Source organism: Triticum urartu, chromosome 1A (assembly GCF_056163025.1).
Source record: "Triticum urartu cultivar PI428250 chromosome 1A, HENAU_Tu73, whole genome shotgun sequence".
Lineage (NCBI taxonomy): Eukaryota > Viridiplantae > Streptophyta > Magnoliopsida > Poales > Poaceae > Triticum > Triticum urartu.
This window is the reverse complement of record NC_141873.1, coordinates 431,573,125-431,600,473: the sequence shown is the minus strand read 5'-3', so window position 1 is coordinate 431,600,473 and position 27,349 is coordinate 431,573,125. Positions and strand designations below refer to the sequence as shown.

Sequence of the window (27,349 nt, the reverse complement as noted above, 5' to 3'; positions counted from 1 at the left end):
AACAGGAGACAAGGGACACGATGTTTTACCCAGGTTCGGGCCCTCTTGATGGAGGTAAAACCCTACGTCCTGCTTGATTAATATTGATGATATGGGTAGTACAAGAGTAGATCTACCACGAGATCAAGGAGGCTAAACCCTAGAAGTTAGCCTATGGTATGATTGTTTGTTGTTCGACGGACTAAAACCCTTCGGTTTATATAGACACCGGAGAGGGTTAGGGTTACACGGAGTCGGTTACAATGGTAGGAGATCTACATATCCATATCGCCAAGCTTGCCTTCCACGCCAAGGAAAGCCCCTTCCGGACACGGGACGAAGTCTTCAATCTTGTATCTTCATAGTCCTGGAGTCCGGCTGAAGGTATAGTCTGGCTATCCAGACACCCCCTAATCCAGGACTCCCTCAGTAGCCCCTGAACCAGGCTTCAATGATGACGAGTCCAGCGCGCAGATTGTCTTCGGCATTGCAAGGCGGGTTCCTCCTCCAAGTACTTCATAGAAGATTTTGAACACTAAGGATAGTGTCCGGCTCTGCAAAATAAGTTTCTACATATTGCCATAGAGAGAATAACATTTACACAAATCTAATCTGCTGACGTATTCCGCAGCGTGACATCACACCACGGCCGAGCCTTTATTCGAATCGTTTTTACTCCCCCACCTCAGCGCATTTCGCAAGGCGGTTTCCTTGGCATGTCTTGTCAAAGCAGAGATCGTGTCCCCTTTATTTACGGGATTCTCATCAATACGGACGTGGTTAACCCAATCGTGCCCGTTGGCATGTCTTCTCGATTAAAGGCGAGTTCCAAACAGTTACGGGGAGGGCCCTTGGTATTCAACCTCTTATAAAGAGACCAAGGCCTTACTCCTTTCTTTCAATCTCAGACGATTTCGCCCTTCGCCTCGAGTTCCAACACCCAAGGCTCCAGATTTCGGGCGCTTCGGATCTTCGACAATGTCCGGTTCCGACCTTCGAGGCCGATGGGTGCCCTCTTCCGTTACGAAGGAGGACGTGCTAAAGCTGAGAGAGGCCAGGCTCTTGACCGGCGAAATCACGCATAGGTTGCCTGCTCAAGGGCAGGTCATTCCCACTCCCAAGCCTAGTGAGAGCGTGGTGTTCATGTCTCACTTCCTTCGGGGGCTAGGCTTCCCGATGGATCCCTTCGTGAGGGGGCTCATGTTTTATTATGGGATGGAATTTCACGACTTAACTCCGGAGTCCATCATCCACATTTCCTCTTTCATCGTCGTGTGTGAAGCCTTCCTCCATGTCACTCCTCACTTTGGAATATGGCTCAAGACCTTCAAAGTAGTGCCGAAGATGATCGAGGGGCGGCACGCAGAGTGCGGAGGTGCTGTTATAAGCAAGAATGTCGATGCTCCATGGCCCGAGGGCTCTTTTCAAGAGGAGCTCGGCTTATGGCAACGAGAGTGGTTCTATATCATCACTCCCAGGGGCACCAAGTGGGTGGCGCCACCTGCCTTTCGCTCGGGTCCCCCACCACAGCTAGCATCATGGGTCAATAAAGGACTAGACTAGGGGTCACCCAAGGATGTGCCCTTGTTGCAGGGCCGCATCAGGGATCTCTTAGAAAGAGACCTCAACCTGGTCAAAGTGACGCAGGTCATGCTGATCCGCTGAACCCTGCCCAGCAAACGTCGCTCCCTTCGCCTGTGGGAGTTTAATCCGGAGGGACCGCGAGCTCTCCAGCATTTCATGGGCGCAATGCCCGCGGAGATGTATAAATTGTTCTTCGGATCACAAGCAACGTGTTCGGACTTGACCGAGGACGCAGGTCTGAACTGCAATCGCCCGGATACTCAAGTAAGTAGCCTTGTGCCCGGACTCGCCATCCGTATATTTGTCATAAAACTTGCCCCTAAAGAGTTGTTCTTTAAACAGGAGTGGATAGCGAAAGCAAAGCTTATCAGGTGTCCGGCTCCCCTCCCCAAGACCACGCCGGATCCCGTGCTGGTCAGGATGTTGAAGATTGTGCCTTTGGAGGAAAGAAAGGGAGGGGACAAGGAAACTACGGCCTCCTCGAAGGAGGTTGTTCGGAGGGAAGGAATCGAAAATTCCTCTCCTCGGGGGAAGAAGAGGACCGCCTCTGAAAACCCGGAGACCATGGCCTCAAAACGGGGGAAGAAATCCTCGTCAGGGGGTCCTGCGCCGGGGGAATACCCCGGCCGAATTATGCCCTCAAGGGGATCAGCCCTCCACCGAGCCGTAAGTAGAGAGAGATTTTTCTTTGAGAGGAATCCTTGTTTTATATCTGAGAAGAGTAACCGAAAATTTACCTTGTAGTTCGGACCTCAGCCCTTCTCAGCAGAGCTCGTCTTCGGGGGATCTTCTTCCGGAGATGATGGAGAGCGGAACGCCTCCCCCTGTCGTACCGCCTAGCGAGGCGGGCGACCCTGAGGTATCGTCGCGGAGGGTTTCTCCGAATCCGGCAGGGCCAGAAGGTAGCCATATGGCCCCCCAAGGTTCTCCGCGTCCGGCCTTCGAAAAAGGCCGTAGGACTAGTCCGGCACCGTCCGGTGCGCGGTCGGAGGAGCTGAAGGATCTGCTAGGGCGAGCATCTATCTCAGAGGAGCACCGTGCATTGATGTGTGCGGTGATTGAAAGGATTTTGTTCGCGGAAAGCGGATTGCACGAGGCTGACAGAAGTTTACTGACAGGCTTTGAGGTACGCGAAATAACGCACCCTTTTTGATAGTTGCGCATAAATAAGATGCGCCCTGTGTAGATAGTAGCCCCTGAGACTCTGTGCGTTGTCAAAAGTGACGGCGCACAGAGGATCATAATCCCAGGTCTAAAATGCCGCCTTTGTATGTAGGTGGCGAAGTTTCCGGCATCCAGCCGGACTGATGAATTTGCCGAGCTAAAGTGGCAACTTGACGTGGCAGATGCCGACATCATGCTTGTTAACAAGCGGCTTGACGAGGCACAAGGTATGTAATCCCTCCGGTGGCACCTAGTAAGAGGAGCTTTTTATGCCATTATCTTACAGTGTGTGTGCTTGATGCAGATGGTGCTGCTGCCATGGAGAATCTTTGGGCGGAACTTGCCCGAGCCAAGGAGCAAGCCAGAAAAAGTGATGCGGCTGCCGTGAAGGCCCTTGAAGAGCTGAGAGCCGAACAGGCTGCTCACTGCCGAAGCAAGAAAGAGATGGCCGAGATGGCCGTGAAGCTGAAGAGCGCTGCTGACCGTTGCAAGCTTCTTGAAAAAGAAGACCGGGCAGAACAGACGGACTTGGAGAAGGCCGTTGCCAATGCCAAGGATGCTCGCTCTGCGATGAGAGCTGCGAAGGAGGAGCTGCGTCAGGCTGGAGAGATCGCGGCTGGAAAGCCCTTTATGCTATGGAGGAAGTTTTGTGATCCTAAGCATGCTCCGTTAGACTGGTTGTGGAGTACGGAGGACACCTATCTGGATTGGCGGCGAGTGCTGCTGATGTGACCGAACAATTTCGAGATCAAGAAGATCGCGAAGTGGAAAAGCTCTTCTGGTCGCAGTTCCACAATCCAGAGCGTCCACTGTCAGTGGCTGATCGTCTGGCCGAATGGGCCGAACTGAATAGGTTGTCCGGACTCGCCATGAAGTGCGTCATGAGTCATCTATGGCCGGAGAGATCAGAGCCGAAAAGCTATTTCAGCTTGGTGCAGCAGTTCCTTGGTGCGGTGTCGCGTATTAATGCAATGAAGAGGTCAGCATGCATAGAGGGTGCACGGATGGGTCTTGCCCGTGTCAAGACATGATGGGCGGAGATGGAAACCACCGCTGTTGCATCCCGAGATTCGGACGGAAGCCGAGCACCTGCCGAGCACTATTTTCCAGAAGTTCTGCAAGGCGCTCGTGTAATAGAGACGCAGTGCTCGAAGGATGCTATATTCGAATAGCATGTGTTATTGTAAAATAATATTTTGATAAATTGTAGAAGCTTTTTATACTTGTGCTTTCAAGTATTGTAACACCTCCTGTGCGGCCGTTTAATATATATATAATCTGAAAGATGATAGTCGTCGGCTTCAGCCCCCACGCAAATAATGCGGGGGTGTTCGCAGAAGGCGCGTTTTCACACTTGATCCAACGTCTTGGTCCTACAAAGGAGGTGATAGCACAGCGAACTAGGCAATCGGACTATAATGCTTTATCACTTTCACTTAGCCATAGGAGCTTGACAGTGAGGCTACTTAGATAGCCCCTGGTGGCGCCCGCGCTCGCCCGAATTCGGGGCGCGTATGTGCCTGGCCGGGAAACGACCCTTCGTTAATGCGGAGGAATCCTATAGATTCCGGTAAGTCATCGAGTGGTTGACCAGTCTCACGCTATATCATGACAGTCAGTTTTCGGCTTTCTCTACTGAGGTGCTTGCCTGGCCGAACCGGGGCACAATCGCAGTAGTTCTCCTGGTGCCGCCTTAGCCGATAGAGCGGAACGTAAGGCAGCAAAACACAGGAGCCGGGCAACCCAACATTTGACCAAAGACATGATTCGGAGCTGATGCATATAAGGCCAAACTCGCGACGCCGAACACTCCCTAAGGTATTCGGTCTTTATGAGGGCGGGCAAGACAACGCCCTTAGTTATAAGCCCCTAGTGTCCAGGTACGCGCAAAAATTCTGACGTGGCCACATGCCAAGACGCCAGCCTCCTCCTTGGTTATACCAAAAAACCAGGGGATGTGTATCAACAAGAGACAGTAAAAAAGGTTTACGCAGGGTCTTAATCTGAAAGGAATCCTTGGAACGGGTCCCTGCTGCATGTCTGCGCCTGTGTCTCCGTTGTGCCGTATCCTGGACGGGCGCAGCACGGTGTTCATCTGTAAAAGAGAGGAACTTAGTTGAAAAAGGGGTCGTGCCGAATAGAAGTTATGTGAAATAAACAAAGTATAAATTGAAATGGGTAAAAATGAGCTTGATTTTCTCTTATTTTATATGCACTGAGCCCCTAGTGCAGGGGTATACGGCTATTAAGCCTTTATCAATTATATGTTTATGCCGGACTCGTCTAGCCGCGTCCGTGGTCTTAACGACCTGTTTAGATGTTTTGGCTGGTGAAGCCGTTTTATTGTGGGGTTGTTAAGGCAGGCGCACAATGGGGGGCGCACTCAATGTTTTCCCTTTGATGAGATGATGCCTCGTGGACCGGGCATCTTGAGCGTAAGAGACGCATAATGCGGTATTGCGTTAAAGCGGGCGAAAGCTTCGCGTCCCAGTAGTGCTTGATAGCTACTTGAAAATGGGGCGATATGGAAGGTTAGCCTTTCGCGACGGAAGTTGTCGGGAGTGCCGAACATAACTTCTAGCCGGAGAGAGCCCATGCAGTGGGCAACCGGGCCTGGCGTTACTCCTTGAAAGGAAGTGTTGCCATGGCGAACTTTTGTTGGGTCTATCCCCATGCGGCGGATTGTGTCATGATATAACAGGTTTAGACTACTGCCGCCGTCCATCAGGACATTTGTAAAGTGGAGTCCGCCAATTATTGGATCTAATACCAAGGCAGTCCAGCCTGCGTTCCTGGTACTTCTAGAGTAATCCAGATGATCAAATGTGATTGGTTTTAACAACCAGTGGTGAGACTCCTTTGGGATAGGCCGTGTGGCACGTACCTCTATGGGCGCCACTCGTTTTGTTGTGTGAAGTAAGTTTACTGTTTTTACTTCTTGTGGAAAATTCTTTTGTTTCCTGGTGCCCTGCTTTTGGGGTTCGTCATCGTCTTCGCTTGGTGTGTCGAGCCCCTTGTGTTCGGCGTTGAGTTTGCCGGATTGCTTGAAAACCCAACAATCTCTGTGGGTATGGTTTGCGGGCTTCTCGGGAGTACTGTGTATTTGGCATATCTTGTCCAAGATTTTGTTTAAGTTGGATAGCTCGTCCCTGTTATCCTTGAGGGGCGGATTTTTCTAATTTTGCCGAGAGCTTTTGAATCCGGCATTGACTGCCGTGCTCTTCGGACTGCTTTCCTTAGTCCGGCGCTGGTCCTTGTTGCGTCGCGGTTTTCCGTTTCCATCCCTAATTTCGGATGTACTTGCGTCGTTGGTGTTACATCTTGCCAACAGCTATCCTCTCCTACGCAAAAGCAGGTCATGAGGTTTGTTAATGCGGCCATTGTTCTTGGCTTTTCTTGGCCGAGGTGTCTGGCGAGCCATTCGTCTCGAACATTATGCCGAAAAGCTGCTAGGGCTTCGGCGTCCAGACAGTCGACTATCTGATTCTTTTTAGTAAGGAATCTATTTCAGAATTTCTGGGCTGACTCTCTGGGCTATTGAGTTATGTGACTTAGATCATCTGCGTCCGGAGGGCGGACATAAGTCCCTTGAAAATTTGCCCGGAAAGCATCCTCGAGCTCCTCCCAACTTCCAATGGTGTTTTCAGGAAGGCTTTTGAGCCAATGCCGAGCTGGCCCTTTAAGTTTGAGGGGTAAGTATTTTATGGCGTGGAGGTCATCTCCTCTGGCCATATGTATGTGGAGGATATAATCCTCGATCCAGACTCCAGGGTCTGGTGTTCCGTCGTACGCCTCTATGTTTACGGGCTTGAATCCCGCTGGAAATTCATGATCCAGGACCTCATTGGTGAAACATAGGGGGTGTGCGGCACCCCTGTATTTGGGTGCGCCGTGATGTTCAGATACTGGTGGTGTTGCATTGCTTACGAGAGCTTGCTTTCTTGGCCCATAAATAGATCTGGCTGGGCCATCTTTTTTATGCGAATCCTTAAGTGGATCGCGTGCCGGCTTGTGTGCGGCACCGCTTGCCGCTCCATGCTGGCCATGGGGTCATCTATCCGACCGGGTGGCTTTCTTACTTTTTGACTGCGGGGGCTCTAAGGCCTCCTCGTCGAATTCAGGCAGTAGCTTTCGCTTCGGATAGCTTTTTGTGCGGCGACTGTCGCCGTACTTGTCTGCGGTGTTGAGTACTTTGCTCCATCTGATTCTGAGTGCGTCTTCCGCAGTTTTGAGCTTCCGCTTCTGCTTTTTTAGGCTACATGTAGTGGTAACGAGCCTTTTGTGGAGGTTCTTCTGCTCCACGAGCTTATCCGGTGTAAGGTCGTCCGGAATGCCATTTTCGCCGGGGACGGGTTGTTCGGTTTGTTTATCCAAATTGTCCTATTCGGACGGTTTCTCTAAGGCATGCTCGTCATCCGCCAGCTCGTCCTGCTCTATGGCTGGGTCTGTATGGCTGTTGTCTTTATCGAGGCGGGGCTTGGAGCGGCGCTTTCGTCGCCGCTTTGCTTGCTTTTCGAGAGAACGATCCCTCGTTGCATCCCTGTGTTCCTCGTCGTCGCTTCCTTTAGGTGTGTCCACCATGTACACATCATGAGATGAGGTGGGTGTCCAGTGCCCTATAGGCATTGGTTCATGTGCGTCTCCTACATCGTCGTCCATACCGTCGATGTCTTCGGAGTCAAAATTGAGCACGTCGTTTAAATTATCGACAGTGGCTACCAAATGGGTGGTGGGTGGGCTTTGAATTTCTTCATCGTCCGTATCCCAACCTTGCTGACCGTAGTCCGGCCAGGGCTCTCCTGATAAAGAGAGAGACTTTAGTGACTTCAGAATATCGCCAAAGGGCGAGTGCTGAAAGATGTCCGCGGCGGTGAACTCCATGACCGGCGCCCAATCGGATTCGATCGGTAGGGGCGCGGAGGACTCGGAGTCCGGAGAGGAGTCCGGCCCCTCAGAATCACGGGCCTTGCAGAGTGCGGGGCTGGTGTTCGGCTTGATCGCCGTTGGGATCGCAGCCCCCGAGGCGGCGTCCAACTAGTCATCCTCGATCGGCGCAATTGGCTCCGAATTAAGGGTCGGAACCGATGCGTGTGCGGCCTCCAGGGCACTGTTCGGCAGCAGAGCTAGATCATGCCCATCGTGACACTGCGGCGCACTCGGTTGTGGCTCGAATTCGTCGAAGATCAAGTCCCCGCGGACGTCAGCCGTGTAGTTTAAACTTCCAAACCTGACCTGATGGCCAGGGGCGTAGCCTTCGATCTGCTCCAGGTGGCCAAGCGAATTGGCCCATAGTGCGAAGCCGCCGAAGACGAAGATCTGTCCGGGGAGAAAAGTCTCACCCTGGACTGCATCGTTATTGATGATCGGAGTAGCCATCGGGCCTAAAAGTGACGACCCAGAGGAACTCTCAATGAAAGCACCAATGTCGGTGTCAAAACCGGCGGATCTCGGGTAGGGGGTCCCGAACTGTGCGTCTAGGCAGATGGTAACAGGAGACAAGGGACATGATGTTTTACCCAGGTTCGGGCCCTCTTGATGGAGGTAAAACCCTACGTCATGCTTGATTAATATTGATGATATGGGTAGTACAAGAGTAGATCTACCACGAGATCAAGGAGGCTAAACCCTAGAAGCTAGCCTATGGTATGATTGTTTGTTGTTCTACGGACTAAAACCCTTTGGTTTATATAGACATCGGAGAGGGTTAGGGTTACACAGAGTCGGTTACAATGGTAGGAGATCTACATATCCGTATCGCCAAGCTTGCCTTCCACGCCAAGGAAAGCCCCTTCCGGACACAGGACGAAGTCTTCAATCTTGTATCTTCATAGTCCTGGAGTCCGGCTGAAGGTATAGTCCGGCTATCCGGACACCCCCTAATCCAGGACTCCCTCACCTATATCTACCATCCATATTGCACTTGTATCGCCATCTCTTCGCCGAACTAGTGCACCTATACAATTTACCATTGTATTGGGTGTGTTGGGGACACAAGAGACTCTTTGTTATTTGGTTGCAGGGTTGTTTGAGAGAGACCATCTTCATCCTACGCCTCCCACGGATTGATAAACCTTAGGTCATCCACTTGAGGGAAATTTGCTACTGACCTACAAACCTCTGCACTTGGAGGCCCAACAACGTCTACAAGAAGAAGGTTGTGTAGTAGACATCAGTCCCTCGTCCTCTTGATGCAGCAAAGGTGTCGAGGAAGAAGATAAGTTCCGTCAGCACGACGGCGTGGTGACGGTGATGGTGAAGTGATCTGCACAGGACTTCGCCTAAGCACTACGAAGATATGACCGGAGGCGTAAACTGTGCAGGGTGGCGCCGCACACGGCTAACAATTGTTGGTGTGTGTTCTAGGCGCCCCCTCCCCACGTATATATAGGTGGGAGGGGGAGGGGAGCAGCCTTGGGGCGCCCCAAGTAGGAGGAATCTCTACTTGGGGTTCATATCCCAATTCGCCCCCCCCCCTTCCTTATTTCACCGGAGGGGAAAAGGGAAGGGAGGAAGGAAAGGGGGGCCGAACCCCCTCTTCCTTCTCCTATTCGGCCTCCTGCCTAAAGGGGGGGCGCGCAACCCCTTGTGGGCTGGTGTGCTCCCCTCGCCCATAAGGCCCATTATTCCCCCGGGGGTTCCGGTACCCCCCTAGTCCGATAAATACCCGATACACTTCTGGTGTCCGAATACTATCATCCTATATATCAATCTTTACCTATCGACCATTTCGAGACTCTTCATCATGTCCATGATCTCATCCGGGGCTCCAAATAACATTCGGTCACCAAATCACATAACTCATATAATACTAAATCGTCATCGAACGTTAAGCGTGCAGACCATACGGGTTCGAGAACTATGTAGACATGACCGAGACACCTCTCCGGTCAATAACCAACAGCGGAGCCTGGATGCTCATATTGGTTCCTACATATTCTACGAAGATCTTTATCGGTCGAACCGTAATGACAACATACGTTATTCCCTTTGTCATTGGTATGTTACTTGCCCGAGATTCGATCGTCGGTATCTTTATACCTAGTTCAATCTCGTTACCGGCAAGTCTCTTTACTCGTTCCGTAATACATCATTCCGCAACTAACTCATTAGTCACTTTCCTTGCAAGGCTTCTTATGATGTGCATTACCGAGAGGGCCCAGAGATACCTCTCTGATACTCGGAGTCATAAATCCTAATCTCGATCTATGCCAACCCAACAAACACCTTCGGAGATACCTGTAGAGAATCTTTATAATCACCCAATTACGTTGTGACGTTTGATAGCACATAAGGTATTCCTCCGGTATCCGGGAGTTGCATAATCTCATAGTCAAAGAATATTTATTTGACATCAAGAAAGCAATAGCAATAAAACTGAACGATCAATATGCTAAGCTAACGGATGGGTCTTCTCCATCACATCATTAGGAAACTTAACCATCTTTGATTAACGAGCTAGTCTAGTAGAGGCTTACTAGGGACACGGTGTTTTGTCTATGTATCCACACATGTATTGAGTTTCCGGTTAATACAATTCTAGCATAAATAATAAACATTTATCATGATATAAGTAAATATAAAATAACAACTTTATTATTGCCTCTAGGGCATATTTCCTTCGGACCCCTGGTGCAGTCCTATTTTAATCAGGAAGACATCAGTGTCGCCATCACTTGTTCAAACACTTGTCACAACATTATCGTACATGTCATTGATGAGGGTAATATACTTTGCTAGGACTTTGTGTTTCTTCAAGGCCCACCACATGACATTCTGCGGTATCTTATCGTAGGCCTTCTAAGTTAATGAACACCATATGCAGGTCCTTTTGCTCCTTGTATCTCTTCATGAGTTGTCGTACCGAGAAAATGGCTCCCATGGTCGACCTCCCAGGCATGAAACCAAACTGATTTCTGGTCACGCTTGTCATACTTCTTAAGCGGTGCTCAATGACTCTCCCATAGCTTCATTGTATGGCTTGTCAGTTTAATTCCACGGTAATTAGTACAACTCTGAACATCCCCCTTGTTCTTGAAGATTGATACTAATATACTCCTTCTTCATTCTTCTGGCATCTTATTTGCCCGAAAATGAGGTTGAAAAGCTTAGTTAGCCATACTATAGCTATGTCTCTGAGGCCTCTCCACACCTCAATGGGATACAATCAGGGCTCATCGTCTTCCTCCTTTCATCCTTTTTAAAGCCTTCCTGACCTCCGACTCCTGGATTTGCCGCACAAAACGCATGTTGGTATCATCAAACCAGTTCAATGGTAGAGCTCTCATTCTCCCCATTGAGCAGCTTGTCGAAGTACTCCCACCATCTATGCTTAATCTCCTCATCCTTCACCGGGAGCTCTGCCTCTTCATTAAGTAAATTTTTTGGGGGCGGTAAATAAGGGAAACCAGCCAAAACCTAGTTCTAAGGTTATTTTGGACACTTTTTTCTGAGAGGGAATATCTTTTTCTCTTAGTTTGTTGCGAGAGTACATTTCATGTGTTTATTACAAATCTGAAATGAAGTTGGCTGGCCAGTCTCACACATGTGCTTGTCCTGCAAAATACTCTCCATGATCGGCAACGTGAAGCTGTAGTTACCAAGCATCAAAGGAAAGTTAAGGAGGTGATGACAGCTAAGGAAAAAAAAGATGAGCTGGAGCTGAAGGCAATGAAAGTGATGGGAGAAATGGATGAAGGGACGCTGTATTTGGTTCAGGTGCTGAAGTGAGCCTGGATTCACATGTTTGTCTCATCTGCCTTCTAGACATAAACAATACTATAATCTTCTTCTTTATCTGAGAAATGTAGTAGAGTTTCCAACATTATGTTGATATGCTGGATTCACTTGTACTCCCTCCGTTCCAATTGTACAAAGTTGAGTCATCTATTTTGGAACGGAGGGAGTAGTCAGGAACTGAGGATTGAAAATTCATTGAATTTTAAGTTGTGGATATATTAATATGATTCTAAAGCTATATTTGATATCTACTCGGCAATTTGGATGATAATGTGCTTTTACATACTAGAAAAATTCTAGCAACTTTGGCGCATTGAACTATTGCTAGTGAACCTCCATTCACTCTCAAACTCTCAGCTGGATTCTCATACTTGCTTAACGTCCTCACAGGTGTACTGGTGGTACGACAAGTACAGGACCAAGGAAACCGAAGTACTTCAACCGTGTGCATACTGGATACGAGTGGAACAAATACAACCGACCTCCTAAAATCGTCCAGGGCTACTAGTTCAACATATTTTACCCTGATCTTGTGGACAAATCAAAAGCACCAATATACACTATAGAGAAAGATGGAAGTGCTGGGGAGACGTGCCATATAAAGTTCCATGCTGGTCCTCCGTGCAAGGATATTGTAAGTCTTTTGCCTCTCCTTTTCATTTAGCTGTTCCATGGAAGATCCACTTAATTACTCTAGTTTTCCTTGGCAGTCTTTTCTTATGTCAACACGGAGTGGGAATACTCACACAAGAAGGGCTTCAAGTGCACATTTGAGCATGGGATTCTTCATCTGTATTTCAACATCAAATGATACAGGCGATAGATACCCACACAAGGATAGAACTGGTCACTGGATCACCATCGATCGGGCTATAAGTAGTTGGTTCTCTGTTTCTCGTTTGAGTGTATGTTCTTACAGGCTAGCTTCTGCATCACAGAAGTCATCCGAGTAGGCATGCTCGAATTAGTTCCTGTACCAAAATATGAACATACCAAACAATTGGATAGTTTGTATCAAAATTTTGTGGCACTTGCTACCTTGATTTGAGTGGAGATAATGGTGTAGCACAAATTCAAAGAATATGTGCCCTTCATGCGGGATGGATATTTTTAAAACCAACAAAATAGACAGATATATTATGTGTAATTTGAGCTAATTATTGTTAGAAGAAACATAGCCTATGCATATATAGGCTCGCACAAATGTCAGGTTGTTAGCCAGGTATACATCTTCAGAGTAGATGAAAGAAATGAAGTGGGAAAATACATCTGCTGTCCGCGTGATCTTTGTATCTTATCTGTGGTGTGAAGCTTGTCATCTTTGTATCTTATCTGTGTTGTGAACCTTTTTGCTTTTGGCACAGAGATTTTATTCACCCATCGACGCAAAAGTAGAGCCTGAAGCTTCCAAAAAAGGAATAAGTTTAGAATGGCACACAGCAAAGTGTGCTGTGAATCTTGTGACACGTGATTGTGTACTAACATGGTTAGGCTTTTGCGATCGGCTGTATGCCTACTAACTACTCCCTCCGTTCACAAAGTAAAAAATGTTCTAACTATTTTCAGAATCTGATATATACAGATACGATTTTGGTCTGTATGTAGTCCATATTGAAATTTCCAAAACATTTTATATTTATGAACGATTCGCTGTTGGGAGTAAAATCTTGCCTTTTTGAAGTTCATTCATTGGAAAAAGAAAGGTGCAGTCTGATCCTTTTGAGAAGTTCTACTCCTTTGAAGCAACAGCGCTATCAGAACTTGTGTCTATGACGACACAACATGGAACTATGTCTACAAGAGTCTTCTGAGCAACAAGACCAAAGATGTATTGTGCAAACGCCAATTCCTGGCTGACCAATTTGGATGTGGAGCCTAAATCCAAGCCGAGCAACTCAAACAGCCTGAAGCTTATCAAAAGGAACAAGTTTAGAAGGACACACAGTGAGTGTCTTGTGACCACATTATGTGTACAGACATGTGTACCACAAACTCCATGAAATTCATACTTACAACTAAAAATCCTGCCTTCTTTCGTTGGGCAAAAGAAGATGCAGACTGGCATTTGTGAAAAGTTGTCCTTGGTGATAGGAATATGCAACTTGTATTTCCAGGTGGCCATAGGCCAGTATATATACATGTATAGGTGTGAAATATATGTAGGAAACCCCTTATACAATAGGGTAAATATGAAAAGGTTACATGGCTATATATATATATATAACTCTAACACCCCCCCCCCCTCAAACACTCATGATGGATGAATAACACTGAGTTTGGAGAGATAGAAGCCATGATGCGCTCTAGTCTGGGCCTTCGTCAGAAAATCCGCCAATTGCAACTCGGAAGGCACATACTGAAGAGCAATAACCTGATCCTGCACACCAGCGCGCACATAGAAAGCATCAACACCAATATGCTTGGTGAGCTCATGCTTCACAGGATCGCGCACAATGCTAATAGCACATGTACTGTCAGACAAGAGAGAAGTAGGTGTAGTAACAGAAACGCCAAAATCCTGAAGTAACCATCGTAACCAAGTCACCTCTGCCGCCAAAAGAGCCATAGCTCGTAACTCAGCCTCTGCACTCGAACGAGAAACTGCAGTCTGTTTCTTCGTCTTCCAGGCAATGAGAGAACCACCAAGAAAAACACAGTAAGCAGAAAGCGAGCGGCGATCGGAGGGATCACTAGCCCACGTAGCATCCGAATAGGCCTGAAACTGTAAAGAACTGGAGCGAGGAAAGAATAGACGGTGAGAGATCGTGCCCCGAAGATATCGGAGAACACGAAGGAGGTGACTATAGTGAACCGAAGTGGGAGCGAAGACAAACTGACTCAGAATATGAACCGGATAAGAGATATCCGGACGAGTGACAGCTAGATAGACAAGACTCCCAACAAGATGACGATAACGCGTCGGGCAGGCAAGGGGTCACCATCAGTATCATGGAGGTGAACGTTGATCTCCATGGGAGTCTCAACAATGCGCTCATCGGTAAGAGCAGCACGAGCAAGGAGATCCTTTATATACTTTTCCTGGGATATAAAAAAGCCATCAGAGGTAGAAGAGACTTCAATCCCAAGAAAGTAGCGAAGAGGTCCAAGATCAGACATAAGAAACTGCTCACTAAGACGGGCCTTTACAAAGGCAATATACTCGGGGTCGTCGCCAGTGATGATCATGTCATCAACATAGAGAAGAAGAAGAGTCCGACCACGAGGAGAAAGGTGGACAAACAATGCTGGATCATGAGCACTCGCTGAAAAACCAGCGGCAGTCACCACAGAGGCAAAACGCTCAAACCAGGCGCGGGGGGGTTGCTTAAGGCCATAGAGAGATCGACGAAGACGACATACCATGCCATCAGGAACAGAATACCCAGGTGGTGGGCGCATGTATACCTCCTCACGCAGCTCACCGTTAAGAAAGGCATTCTTAACATCAAGCTGAGATACAGACCAGTGGCGCGCAGAGGCCACGGCAAGAAGTGTGTGGATAGTGGTCATATGGGCCACAGGAGCAAATGTCTCATCGTAATCACGACCATGCTCCTGCTGAAAACCACGAGCCACAAGACGAGCTTTGTAACTCTCAAGAGAACCATCGGAGCGAGTCTTAACCTTGTAGACCCACTTACAAGTGATGGGACGGACACCTGGAGGAAGAGAAACAAGATCCCATGTGCCAGTGCATTCAAGAGCAGCAATCTCCTCCGCCATCGCAAACTGCCATTCAGGATGAACAACAGCCTCACAATAAGAAATCGGCTCAAGAACAGCAGCATCAGCGGTTGAAAAACCAAGGCGATCAACAGGCGAAAGCGGACGAGGACGCAAGCCATAGGAAGGCTGAGACAAGGAGGACGGCATATCAGCAGATGCATCCACAGTACGTGAACGACGAGTGTAATACTGAGGAAAAGATGGAAGAAAACAAGGAGGAATAGCCGAGGTAGAATCAGGAGGTGGAGACAAAGAAATCACTGGGGATGAAGGTGTAGAATCTGGTGACATGCGAGGCGAGGAAACCGTGGGAGATGGTGGTGGCAAATCAGCAAGAGGTGGAGAAGTAGAGTGAGCAGGACGGAGAGACAAGGGCTCAACTGGAGTGATAGGTGTGTCGGGAAAAGTGAGGAAAGAGATATCCTCCACAGAAAAGGTCGAGGAAGATGGACGCGGGTAGAAGGGACGAGACTCATCAAAAGTCACATCCCGAGAAATACGCATCCGACGACCGATATGATCCCAACAACGATAGCCCTTATGCTCATCACTATAGCCTAAGAAAACACACTCAACAGACTGAGCGGTCAGTTTGGTGCGTTCGCGAGGGGCAAGAAGAACATAGCAAATGCAACCAAACAAGCGAAGCGTCGAATAATCAGGAGAACGATCAAAGAGACGCTCGAAAGGAACACCGCCCTGGAGAGCAGCGGACGGCTGAATATTGATGAGATAGGTGGAGGTGAATATAGCCTCAGCCCAAAAACGAGGTGGAAGAGAAGCGGTGATCATCAACACACGAGCCGTCTCAAGAAGGTGGCGATGCTTTCGCTCAGCCACGCCATTCTGAGCATGAGCATCAGGACAAGAGAACTGAGGAAGAGTGCCCTGCTCAGCAAGAACACCACGCAACATCTTGGAAATATACTCGCCAGCGGAGTCAGCACGGAACACATGAATAGGGGAAGAGAACTGAGTGTGAACCATGGCAGCAAAACGCTTATAGATGGAAAGAACCTCATTGCGAGAAGTCATAAAATAAAGCCAAGTGTAACGAGAGAAATCATCTATGAAAATAATATAGTATCGATGGCCCCCTTTCAAAGCGAAGGGATCCGGACCCCATACATCAGAATGGACTAAATCAAAAGGATGTTGAGACACCGACTCACTAGTAGGGTAAGGTAACTAAATCTGTTTTCCTAGTCTACAGCCCTGACACTCTAAAGAGACATCTCCTGAGACAGACCCCAGAAGACCTCGACGAACTAATGACGACAAGCGAGACCCACAAAGATGACCAAGTCGATGATGCCACTGCTGGAAGGAGCCGGTAGCTGAAGCGACGGAAGCGGATGAACTGGCGATAGTGGTGGCAGCGGAAGGAACATGAAGCCAGTCTAGCTCCCAAAGACCCTGAGAGTCATGGCGGCGAGGGCCAGCCCCAACCAAAGTGTGCGTTCCACGATCCTGAACAGAACAAGAGTCAACTTCAAGGATGATGCGACAACCAGAATCAGTAAGTTGGCCGGCAGAAAAAAGATTCATGGTAAGTCGAGGAACATGAGCAACATCAGGAACAGAATAAGAAGGTGTGGTAAGATTGCCTCGACTAGCAACAGAAAGAGGAGTACCATCAGCAGTGAGTACATGAACAGGAAAATCAAGCGATTTAAGAGAGGACAAATTTGAAGAATGAGAAGACATATGAAAAGAAGCTCCGGAGTCCAGAACCCACGAGGATGTACCTGACTGTGTAGAGGGTGGTTGCTCAGTGCGGGAAGCATCAGTCACAGAACCTGCAGTACCCGTCGAAGGAGAACCTGAAGCGGCAAGCAGACGCTTAAGTCACAGAATATCCTGCTCCGTCAAAGCGATGGCTGAAGATGTCGAAGTAGAAGAAGTTCCTGAAGCTGATGATCGCGCCTTACGCAGGTGTTTCTTCTTCTGGAAGAACTGAGACTCAACATGACCATCCATCTTGCAGTAGTCGCAGTGAAGACAAGACCGACCCTGGCTGCCCGTAGGAGTAGGCAAGAGCGGCGGAGCACTCGAGTGGGAAGGAGTCGGTGCAACAGGCATAGCAGGAACTCGAGTAGCAAGCACAGAGGAAACCTCAAGTAAACCAGCGCCACGGAGGTGGGTCTCCTCAGCACGGATCTTAGAAAGCGCCTCCATGAGGGAGATACGACCACGAGCAAACAACTGAGAGCGCCGGGGCTCAAACTCCTTACGGGGTCGAGACAAGAACTCGTAGACACGATGAAACTCCAAATCAGCCCGCACAGCCTGGCAACACTGACAAGTATGACAACCAGCTGTGCGGAGAGAATCAAGCTGACGCCAGATAGCAGCACTCTGTGCATAGAACTCATCAATAGTGGAGTCACCTTGCTGAAGAGCATGCTCCTGATGAACCACAGACGGGTATAAGGCATCACCAGAGGGCTGATAGCGCTGACGAAGTCGAGTCCACATCTCAAATATAGTAGAGAGGCCTAGAAACTCAGAAGCAAACTAAGGCAGAACACTAGCAGTCAAAATAGCTGCGGCACGAGCATCATCATCAAGCCACTGAGTGTAAGCAGACAGAGCTGCATGATAAGTCTGAAGTGTGTCCTCATAGGTCTGAACCTGCTCATCATAAGCAAGAACGGCAGCGTCATCAGCCAGCTTAGCTGCATCCTTCACAGCCTGATCAGCGTCGGCAGCAAGAACCGGTGGCGTCAGTGGAGTAGGAGCCACAGGAGGAACTGGACACGGCGGACTGGGGACCTCGCCAGAAAGAACGCCCCAAAGACGAAGGCCACGCATGTGAATGCGCATGAAGCCAACAAACTCAATGAAGTTGGTATCATCAAAAATCATTGGACAGCGAGGAACTGTGACATAGCCCGTAGATGTAGACATAGTACCTTCTTTTTTTCCTTTTTTTCTTTTTTTAACGGAAGCAGACAGAGAACTGAACAGCGAGCGCACACACGCGGCTAGCAGAAGCGGAGACCAAGTCCACGCGGGCAAGCAGCGGAGACCAAATCCAGGCGGGCGAAGACCACGTCCAGCACGAACGTTGCAGCGAAGACAAAAACGGGTGGCGACTGAGGCGGGAGTCTCGATCGGAAGCAGAGGCGGGAATCTCGATCGGGACCTTCTCTACTCGATCTGGGCAGGGAAATTGATCGAGGGCGGTCGGGGGCGACAGCGGGAGTCTTCGATCGGGGGTGGCGGGCGGCGGCCTCACGAGACAGAGGCGGATCGAGCAGATCGATCTGGGCGATAGCTGAAGTCTCAATCGGGGGTGGGAGGAAGAACAACCAGTAGCAGCCTGAGGATTTGGCCACCACGAAGAGTCAGCACAGCCAAAGATGGAGGCGTCGCGACGGAGGTGGATCAACAACATGAGTTGCACGCGCTATAAAATTGACCTAGCTCTAATACCATGATAGGAATATGCAACTTGTATTTTTAGTTGGCCATAGGCCAGTATATATACATGTACAGATATGGAATATATGCAAGAAACCCCTTATACAATAGGGTAAATACGAAAAGGTGTTACATGGCTATATATATTTAACTCTAACAGTCCTTGGAAGCAAGCTCTCTTTGAGAACTTAAACTCCACATGGAACTCTATCTACAAGACTATGGAGATGACTCTGGAAAACTCTTCTGCAAAGAACAAGGGTAGTAAAATCAAAGATAAATTGTACAAAGGCCAACTCAGTTCTGAAATCTAAAATTGGCTAACCAACTTGGTTTTGGATTCTGGACAAGCCCGAGTGCAAGCCAAGAGAAACTCAAACAAGTTGGCTCCTCTAACTTGGACCTGTTATTAACCCAAAATCCAAAACCAAGACAGTTCACCAGATCCCAGCCACAAAGCCAAAGAAGAATCGAACTTAAAGAACCCAAAGATCAGAATAGCACAGAACAATATGGCATCTAGCAAAACCACTTGGTAACTTAAACCACTTGCACAGGATAGGTCTCAAATAGAGTTAAAGGTAACAGAGACAGTCATAGATATCCTGGCTACTACGAACTGAACAAGATAACTACGAGCAACAGGCTCCACGGCAAAACAGAGTCATCGCCATCTCAGGCTCTCTCTCACACACAGCTCCCTCCACAGGAGCTCAGCAGTAGAACATGACGTCCTTGACGTTGTCCTTGATCTTTGGGAGGTGGCGCACCTCCACAGGGCCCTCGTGCGCAATCGCCGCCTGCCCAGGGGTCGACCCGCCGTCCGAGCTGTCCCCTTCCACGTAGTAGCGCGCGCGGAATGCGGCGAGATGGGCATAGTACGCCGGTGGGACTGCATAGCAAGTTCAGCCAAGTTAGCTTCTTCTGGAAGTAAATGCCACAGCAGGTTGTGAAAACAGAACGACAGCTAGGTTACCAAGTCTTAAAACAGCAAGGGGGGAAGATGCTGTGTTGTTCATTTCAATGTAAACATAGATGACACAGAACAAAGGAATGGAAACTACTCAGTGTGTTCATCAATAAACTAGCAGAGGAATGCAAACTACTTAGTGTATTCATGAATAAACTGGCAAAGGAATGAAAACTACTCTGTGTATTCATCAATAAACTAAGGTTCATTTTGCCAGGAGTGCATGCTTATTTAGAGTTGCAGACCTAAGGCTCTCGAGCACAGATCCATTAAGGAGTTAAAGGAACCACCAGTGCGGTTGGATTGCTAACTTGCATCAGAGAAGGCACACGCAGGTGGGTACAAGGTAATACGAATGCCGAATTACTACAAGTCTACAGCTGCTAGGACTGTCAGGATAAGCAAAACATACGATAGCAGAGGCATAAGGCAGATGCGCCCAGGCTACTAGTATTAATGCCCACAGAAGAATGCTCTACTGGAGAGAAAAAGCACACAGATGAAAGTTGAAGCAAATTAAGGCAGAAAACTGAAGAAGCGAACTCACCAACAGAGACTGCACGAGTGCAACGAGCATAGCTGCATATGGATCAGAATTTAAACCATCATCAGAGTCATAACACAACAGAGAGAGGAAGAGAGAGGGGAAGAGACAGAAAGAGAGAGGATTACGTGTAGCAGAGATTGTTGGTCAGTTACTGAAGCGCATCGGCTGTGAAGTGATTCTCATCATAAAGAACATGGTAGTGTGTTGGCCTGCTAGTTCCCTGAGGAGCATTTTGCAAACACACTCAGCATGCAAGCACTGAAGATAAGCTGCATAGGAACAAATGGACATGTGGACAAAGCGTCTACCTTAATGCCAGCATGGCTGCACAAGTAGAAATCAAACTCTGTAGGATATCTCTCTGAGGATCATGGGAGGCATGATATGACTGACAAAAGTGGAAACAAACTTCCTGGTTAGAAACTGATAACTATCAATTACTTTCTCGAATAATTGTGTGGCTCATGGTAGAAATGGCTTTTACTTATAGGTGACTGATATGATTTTTTTTAACCTTTTTAGGTCTTGTCACGGCTCATGAAAATAATGGGCAGCACATACCCATCAATATATTTATTGATTTCTGTCTCGTGAGTCTGTGCTAGAAAAAAAGACACTTAAAAGAGGCAGAGTAGAATACGAAAAGCCAAGGGGGCAAAGGCATGAATCTCATTGCAAGCTTGTGGTACAGAAATCAATAAGCCCTAACTACTACTGAACCAGATACATTAATACTGTTAAATCAATCATTGTCAAATAATAAAAAGAACGCATATATATTTTTGCCTGAAAAAAATGCACATGATGCACATGAACATGAAAACAGACTAAAATCAGAGATGCTCAAACATACCGCGTTGGATTGGCGTCTTAAACGCAAAATTCGTCTTGATAAATGGAACTAGCCAGTAAAGGTCGTTGAATGTTGTCAATTCTAACATTGTTAGCAAGTCTGTGAGGAAAGGATTCCACTGCAGAAAAGGTGCGTCGGCCCCATTGATTTCTGTCTGAAAGATTTTCTTTAGAATTTTCAATATCTTTTTGCAATCCTTGGGCAAATTGACGGCATCAATATTATAAATAGGCTCTTTAATTATCACGGCCCGCCCATCAACTACCCTAAAAATTTTCTTTTTTAGTTGACCATTCCATGATTTTTTTTTCTTAATTGCTTTCTTCAGTTGATCTACTACACTAAGACCAAGAATATTGCCCTTCTGGTTGAATACTGTAATAAGTTTGTTTCTCCCGGGCCTATCTTTATCTCGAACAAACACCGTTCGAAAGAACTTGGTGCTATCAGCACTGTATTCTTTTAAGTTTTGGTCCCTTTAAGCAGTACGTGCTATTCACTAAACCCTATACCTAGCAATTTTGCCTCCATCCTAAGCACAGACTCATCCCGTAAGCCATAGTAAGATAGGGTCTTTCCGTAGTTAATAGGCTTTCTTACAAGATACAATGAACAACTATTGATTGAAACATTCAGTTTCTTTTCAATAGCAGTCTTCAGTGAATAGCACGTACTGCTTAAAGGGACCAAAACTTAAAAGAATACAGATAGCACCAAGTTCTTTCGAACGGTGTTTGTTCGAGATAAAGATAAGCCCGGGAGAAACAAACTTATTACAGTATTCAACCAGAAGGGCAATATTCTTGGTCTTAGTGTAGTAGATCAACTGAAGAAAGCAATTAAGAAAAAAAAATCATGAAATGGTCAACTAAAAAAGAAAAATTTTAGGGTAGTTGATGGGCGGGCCGTGATAATTAAAGAGCCTATTTATAATATTGATGCCGTCAATTTGCCCAAGGATTGCAAAAAGATATTGAAAATTCTAAAGAAAATCTTTCAGACAGAAATCAATGGGGCCGACGCACCTTTTCTGCAGTGGAATCCTTTCCTCACAGACTTGCTAACAATGTTAGAATTGACAACATTCAACGACCTTTACTGGCTAGTTCCATTTATCAAGACGAATTTTGCGTTTAAGACGCCAATCCAACGCGGTATGTTTGAGCATCTCTGATTTTAGTCTGTTTTCATGTTCATGTGCATCATGTGCATTTTTTTCAGGCAAAAATATATATGCGTTCTTTTTATTATTTGACAATGATTGATTTAACAATATTAATGTATCTGGTTCAGTAGTAGTTAGGGCTTATTGATTTCTGTACCACAAGCTTGTAATGAGATTCATGCCTTTGCCCCCTTGGCTTTTCGTATTCTACTCTGCCTCTTTTAAGTGTCTTTTTTTCTAGCACAGACTCACGAGACAGAAATCAATAAATATATTGATGGGTATGTGCTGCCCATTATTTTCATGAGCCGTGACAAGACCTAAAAAGGTTAAAAAAAATCATATCAGTCACCTATAAGTAAAAGCCATTTCTACCATGAGCCACACAATTATTCGAGAAAGTAATTGATAGTTATCAGTTTCTAACCAGGAAGTTTGTTTCCACTTTTGTCAGTCATATCATGCCTCCCATGATCCTCAGAGAGTAACCTGGTGTAATGTTTCTTCTCAACAGGAACAAAATTGACCTCAGGTTGATAACCCTCCTCCAATGAGGCACAGGCCTTGCAACAACAAAGTAGAAAATCGTCAGAATGAGAAAAGCCAAGGATAACATCAGAAGAGATAGATCAAAACAGAAATTTGCATGTAATCATATGCTGCAGGCTTACCTTCCTGATTGCGTCCATTTCATGAAGCAGAACATGGCTGAATTGGCCTTCACTTACGCCATCCCTGTACATGAGAATGATCCGTCAGGCAGTTTCATTGAATGGACAGGATGAAAAGAGTGTCATGAATTTGTGCACACACCTGTAGAAGAGTATCCTCTCAGGCCTCCGGCCTGTCTTCCTGCGGAAGGCAATCAGTAACTCCCTGTAAAGAAAATTATGTCAGGTTAGCAGTTGATCCACAGGGCAATTGCTAGCAATCGTCTCTGACTAATCACAAAACTCACCTGATCATGCCACCATTGACATTACCCCTCTGCGGAACTTTGGTGACACTGAAGAGGTCTTCGATTATCTCCTGCCTGTGTGCTTGAGCAGAGACAAGACCACTGTACTTGGTGATCTCTGGCCAGTCCATTGATGCCACCACCTACATCAATCCAATAGAAGAAATGGATAAGTCTATTTGTACTCAACAGGTATGTGCATCAAGATTATAATTCCATTTGAAAGATAAATTCAGATAGAAACAAATAATGAATTGACAAACTGTTAGCTATGGGGAAGAACTAACCGCAGCAATAGATGATGCAGAGTCCTCTCCAGGTGGGGGGTGTGTAACATCAGCACCAAAGACAATAGTTGGGATATTTTTCACAGACGGAACACCAAATCTAGTAAAGGCCTTCTCAATGGAAGGTGGCCGCCCAACCTAGTTAAGACACAGAATTATCACATGATCAATAAAGGCCTTCATCGAGTTTTTTTACTACATTTAAGTAACTAGTGTGAAAACTACATGATCAATAAAGTGTCAAGCAAAATAATTTGAGTTGCTACATACTCAACAAGTTCTCCATGTATTTAGTTCCAAGAAAAAGTAATGCTTAGATAACATACTCAAAAATAATTTGAGTTGCTACATAGTCAGTCAGCTATAACATACACACATAAATCATAAATGCCTTAGAAACAGGAAAGGAATGCAAGCCTTTACCATTCCAGTCATATTGCACATCTGAATCAGATCACAACAGAACCTGTGTACCTCCTCAGGACGCATGCGTGAAAAACTCACACAGGCCCAGTTGTCTATGATTCCTCCATTGATCATTTTCTACAGTAAAAAAACTCAAATGAGACCTATCATTTGTACCATCATGGATATACTACATACAAAATAATGAGCCAAGTCGCAAACAAGCTCAACTGTTTCTCAATTTAAGTAACTAGTGTGAAAACTACATGATCAAAAAAGTGCAATCAAGCAAAATAATTTGAGTTGCTACATACAAAATAATGACCTGTCCAATGCATTTAGAACAAACAAAAGAAACTCAACAAGTTCTCCATGTATTTAGTTCCAAGAAGAAGTAATGCATAGTAAAATTGGGAGTGAAGACACTGAACAGGGAAATACCTTGTTAATCATGTTCCACTGTCCAACACTTGGCGCACAAGTTTTCTCCTTTCCAGAATCATGATATCTCAACTGAAACACATAGAAAGGATGTGATTACTACAAATCCTTCTAGTGAAGCAGCTCAGAGAAAGGGAAGAAAAAAGCACTGATCATACTTACCATGGGGGGAGGCAGCACACGGGCTGGAACAGAGACCAGGTCACTGCAGACGTTGATTCCGAACTCCTGAGCAAACTTGTCCTCAGCATACTTGTTGTGCAGAACCATCTACAGTGTGAAAAAGAGTGTTATGAGAAAGACTGCATATGACAGGCAAACATGACATACATGCCTTGAAAAGGACATTCTTTCAACAGATTGGAATGAACTACCACATGTGAGAAGATATGGGCAGGTATTTACAGAATGCAGTTGACAACAGGTACATACCTCACGAATGCTTTGCTCCCTCTGCTGGGGACGTTGACAGGTAGCTCTAAGTATGTTGGTGACCTGCTTGTCATTCAGTTTCTTAGAGTACCTTTGCCCTTCAACAATCTTGCACGCCTACAATCAATTTGCAGAGAACTATGAGCAAACAATGTATAATTCAAATATGATGAAGCAGGCGTGGATACAATACCTCCATAGGCAGATACACAGGCCGAGCGTCACTTCCGGACTGCAAGCAGGGCCAAGAAGTATACTGCAGATTGTAGTTGTATCTTTGCATGAAGTACTGAACAACTGACATTCTTGTTCCTCTCTCATCAACAGGAAATCTAACAACAAACGAAACAACACGAGTAGAGTGCTATTAGAAAGGGAATAATAATCATGGATAGATGCTAAAAAGTTAACTGTGGTCTAAACATTCCTAAGGAAAACTGTGAACAGGAAACAATTTGGCACAAACAGATCTTGCTATGCTGCAGAAATCAAAAGCATATGCCACAGGAAGAATGTTGTAAGCAAAATTAATCCCCTAACCAGTTCCTGACACACCAACATCAATGAAGATGCAATAAGCCAAAAATCTATACAACTACACATCTTTTTAATATTCCAGCAACCCTGATTAGTTGGACCAGAACATAGAGAGAAAATACATAATGGAAAATATTATAGCATTTGAGGGAAGTTATTTACATGAGCTGGCTCATGGGAACAGGAGTAATCCCTGTTATCTTGTATCTTCGGATTTGGTCTTCCTGGTGGTTTGTTTCGACACGCACCCAACGGAGTGCTTTCTTTATCTGCATACAGTGCATACGATGAGATTAGTCAACTATTTCAAGACAATAACATGGTGCAATCTACAGAACATGAATTCTAAAACTAGCTTAGCATAGACGAATAGTACCTTAACACGGTCCCTGTCTGTCAGAGGCCGCGAGGCATCACGTAAGTTGAGGAACTCTAGCACAAACTGGACCACTGTCACAGGCTTGAAGAAGGATGTCGCAGATATGTCTGAAAAATGAAGTGCAGATCATGAGATAAACAAGGCTAGGACACACTGCAATCGGATAACAGTAACAGACAGGGGAGGGGAGAGGAGTACCTATATTGAGTGACAGCCCCATCTGGGTTGGACGTAAGCTCTGGTAGTAACCTCTCCAGCACTCTAATCGTTCACCAATGTCTCCTCTGTGACCAAAGGTGGTGGAGAAGAAGGATCTGGACACCGTGACATAGCTGCAATGAAAAGGAATTGCCAGCAATAATGTTAGGGCTCTAGAGAACTAGCTAGTATGATCAAGAAAAACTGATAGCAAGAAACTGCTGGAAAATGGATGTCATACTTCCAGGATGGTGACTCCCTGAGGACAACATCAAGAACTTGGATGGTTTCTTGAGGCATATCCCTCTGTCTTCCTTTGAGGAACTGCTGGAGATGGTACAGGTCTGTCCTCCCAGCAATCCGAATGGTGATCTTGTACTCCCTTTCAGCCCTGCAAATGAAGTGGGAACAAGTCAGTAGCTACAAAACAAATACAATGGGTAATCAAGTTGGGCAAGATTGAAGGCAAAGAATCCAATCTTACTTTTCTTTGTCTTTCTTTTCGGGATCAACCAGTGTAACAGAAAACTCCTCAGACTCAAAAGGGAGCGAGCCTGCAGTGTAAAGACTCTTTCTTCCATCGTAGGCAGGCAATTTGCCGCCAAGGGATGTCTTGCCGTGCAACTTGATTAGCTCACTGAGTACCTCCCTGTTCACAGCCCTTGATTTTGACTCCGGGTTAATGGAGACCTACAGCAACACATTTCAACATCAGTATGTATGCACAAACAAGAGAGACTCTGTTCTACATTCAGTACACAGAATAGAGACGATTAGCCCTCTGATTAGTGTCCAATGAATTTTAAACAAATCAAATGAAATATTATAATTCTCAGTACTTATGTTATACTTCATTCAATCTGTGAGGGAAAACTAGCGGATCTTAAGAAACCAGTAAACCAAAATTAGGCAATAAACGAAATTAGCTGCTAGTGGCATCGCAGGACTGGAAATCTAGCAGGCAAACGGCAAGAAATACCATGCGCCGGCCTCCATTTCGACTTACAGAGACCAGAAAAAAATCCAGTTGAAACGGAAGAAGCCCTGTAGTATAGAGTCAATCAAGTGGGGGAAGAAGTCTGGATCCCAAATCGAACTCCCAATACTCAAGGGGGCACAGCACAGTAGAGTAATTTTCTGGCACGGCCATGCTAGGGTTCCTGACGGGCCGCGGGCGAGCAGGCCGGAGGCGGAGAAGGGGCGGCGGCGCTCCGTCCGGGTGAGGAGGGGTTGAGTGGGAGGCTGTGACGGCATGGTGGGGGTGGGTGCGAGGGCACGAATTTTGGTGCAATCATGCGGTACAGAATACAATAAGGGCCTCTTTGATTCATATGATTTTAAAAATGTAGAAATAAGAAAAATATAGGATTACAGTGGCATGTCAACTTGAATTCTATAGGATTAGCAAAGAATGTTTGATGCCACATGAAAAACAAAGAAATTGTAAAAATGGGTTGGAGTGGATGTTAGATTTTCTATGAAATGTAGTATAAAAGATTTCATAGAATAAATTTTTATGGGATCCAATTTTATGAATCAAAAGGACCGACATAGAAAAAATT

General features: G+C 46.4%; 2 protein-coding genes across 4 annotated transcripts; both read right to left on the bottom strand.

Annotated features, from left to right (window-relative positions):
- Nucleotides 1-19,126: 19,126 nt before the first annotated feature.
- LOC125516479 (protein argonaute MEL1) lies at nucleotides 19,127-27,071 on the bottom strand. Of its 3 annotated transcripts, XR_015603532.1 has the most exons (20): nucleotides 26,767-27,071; nucleotides 26,272-26,477; nucleotides 26,029-26,178; nucleotides 25,788-25,921; nucleotides 25,587-25,696; nucleotides 25,373-25,479; nucleotides 24,867-25,005; nucleotides 24,674-24,790; nucleotides 24,404-24,511; nucleotides 24,242-24,313; nucleotides 23,819-23,938; nucleotides 23,396-23,533; nucleotides 23,109-23,251; nucleotides 22,964-23,026; nucleotides 22,822-22,885; nucleotides 22,640-22,713; nucleotides 20,441-20,520; nucleotides 20,258-20,352; nucleotides 20,133-20,164; nucleotides 19,127-19,507 (listed from the first exon to the last, which is right to left on the bottom strand). XR_015603532.1 is itself a non-coding variant. In XM_087524029.1 (17 exons), exons 1-17 carry the CDS (start codon nucleotides 26,767-26,769, stop codon nucleotides 22,388-22,390), a joined length of 1,893 nt encoding a protein of 630 aa, XP_087380155.1. In that variant the 5' UTR covers nucleotides 26,770-27,071; the 3' UTR covers nucleotides 21,992-22,387. The 3 variants fall into 3 exon arrangements, 2 of the variants coding, with proteins under 2 accessions (XP_087380155.1, XP_087380161.1); XM_087524029.1 differs by lacking the exons at nucleotides 19,127-19,507; nucleotides 20,133-20,164; nucleotides 20,258-20,352; nucleotides 20,441-20,520 and adding an exon at nucleotides 21,992-22,470 and having other exon boundaries at nucleotides 22,578-22,713; XM_087524035.1 differs by lacking the exons at nucleotides 19,127-19,507; nucleotides 20,133-20,164; nucleotides 20,258-20,352; nucleotides 20,441-20,520 and adding an exon at nucleotides 21,992-22,470 and having other exon boundaries at nucleotides 22,578-22,713; nucleotides 26,794-27,071.
- On the bottom strand, nucleotides 19,329-20,454 carry LOC147991564 (protein argonaute MEL1-like). Its single transcript, XM_087538726.1, has 4 exons — nucleotides 20,449-20,454; nucleotides 20,285-20,352; nucleotides 20,133-20,164; nucleotides 19,329-19,507 (listed from the first exon to the last, which is right to left on the bottom strand). Exons 1-4 carry the CDS (start codon nucleotides 20,452-20,454, stop codon nucleotides 19,329-19,331), a joined length of 285 nt encoding a protein of 94 aa, XP_087394852.1.
- Nucleotides 27,072-27,349: the final 278 nt, after the last annotated feature.

Bases quoted from the DNA above. Each gene is read 5' to 3' on its own strand.
- LOC147991564 (XM_087538726.1), bottom strand. The intron at 20,165-20,284 runs GTAACTGACCAA...ATCCATATGCAG, and splicing joins TTCACAGCCGATGCGCTTCA to CTATGCTCGTTGCACTCGTG. The intron at 19,508-20,132 runs GTGAGTTCGCTT...CTTGCTATGCAG, and splicing joins CACTCGTGCAGTCTCTGTTG to TCCCACCGGCGTACTATGCC.
- LOC125516479 (XM_087524029.1), bottom strand. The intron at 25,006-25,372 runs GTAAATAACTTC...GTTTGTTGTTAG, and splicing joins GTTCCCATGAGCCAGCTCAT to ATTTCCTGTTGATGAGAGAG. The intron at 22,886-22,963 runs GTGTGTGCACAA...TCTCATGTACAG, and splicing joins GAGAGGATACTCTTCTACAG to GGATGGCGTAAGTGAAGGCC.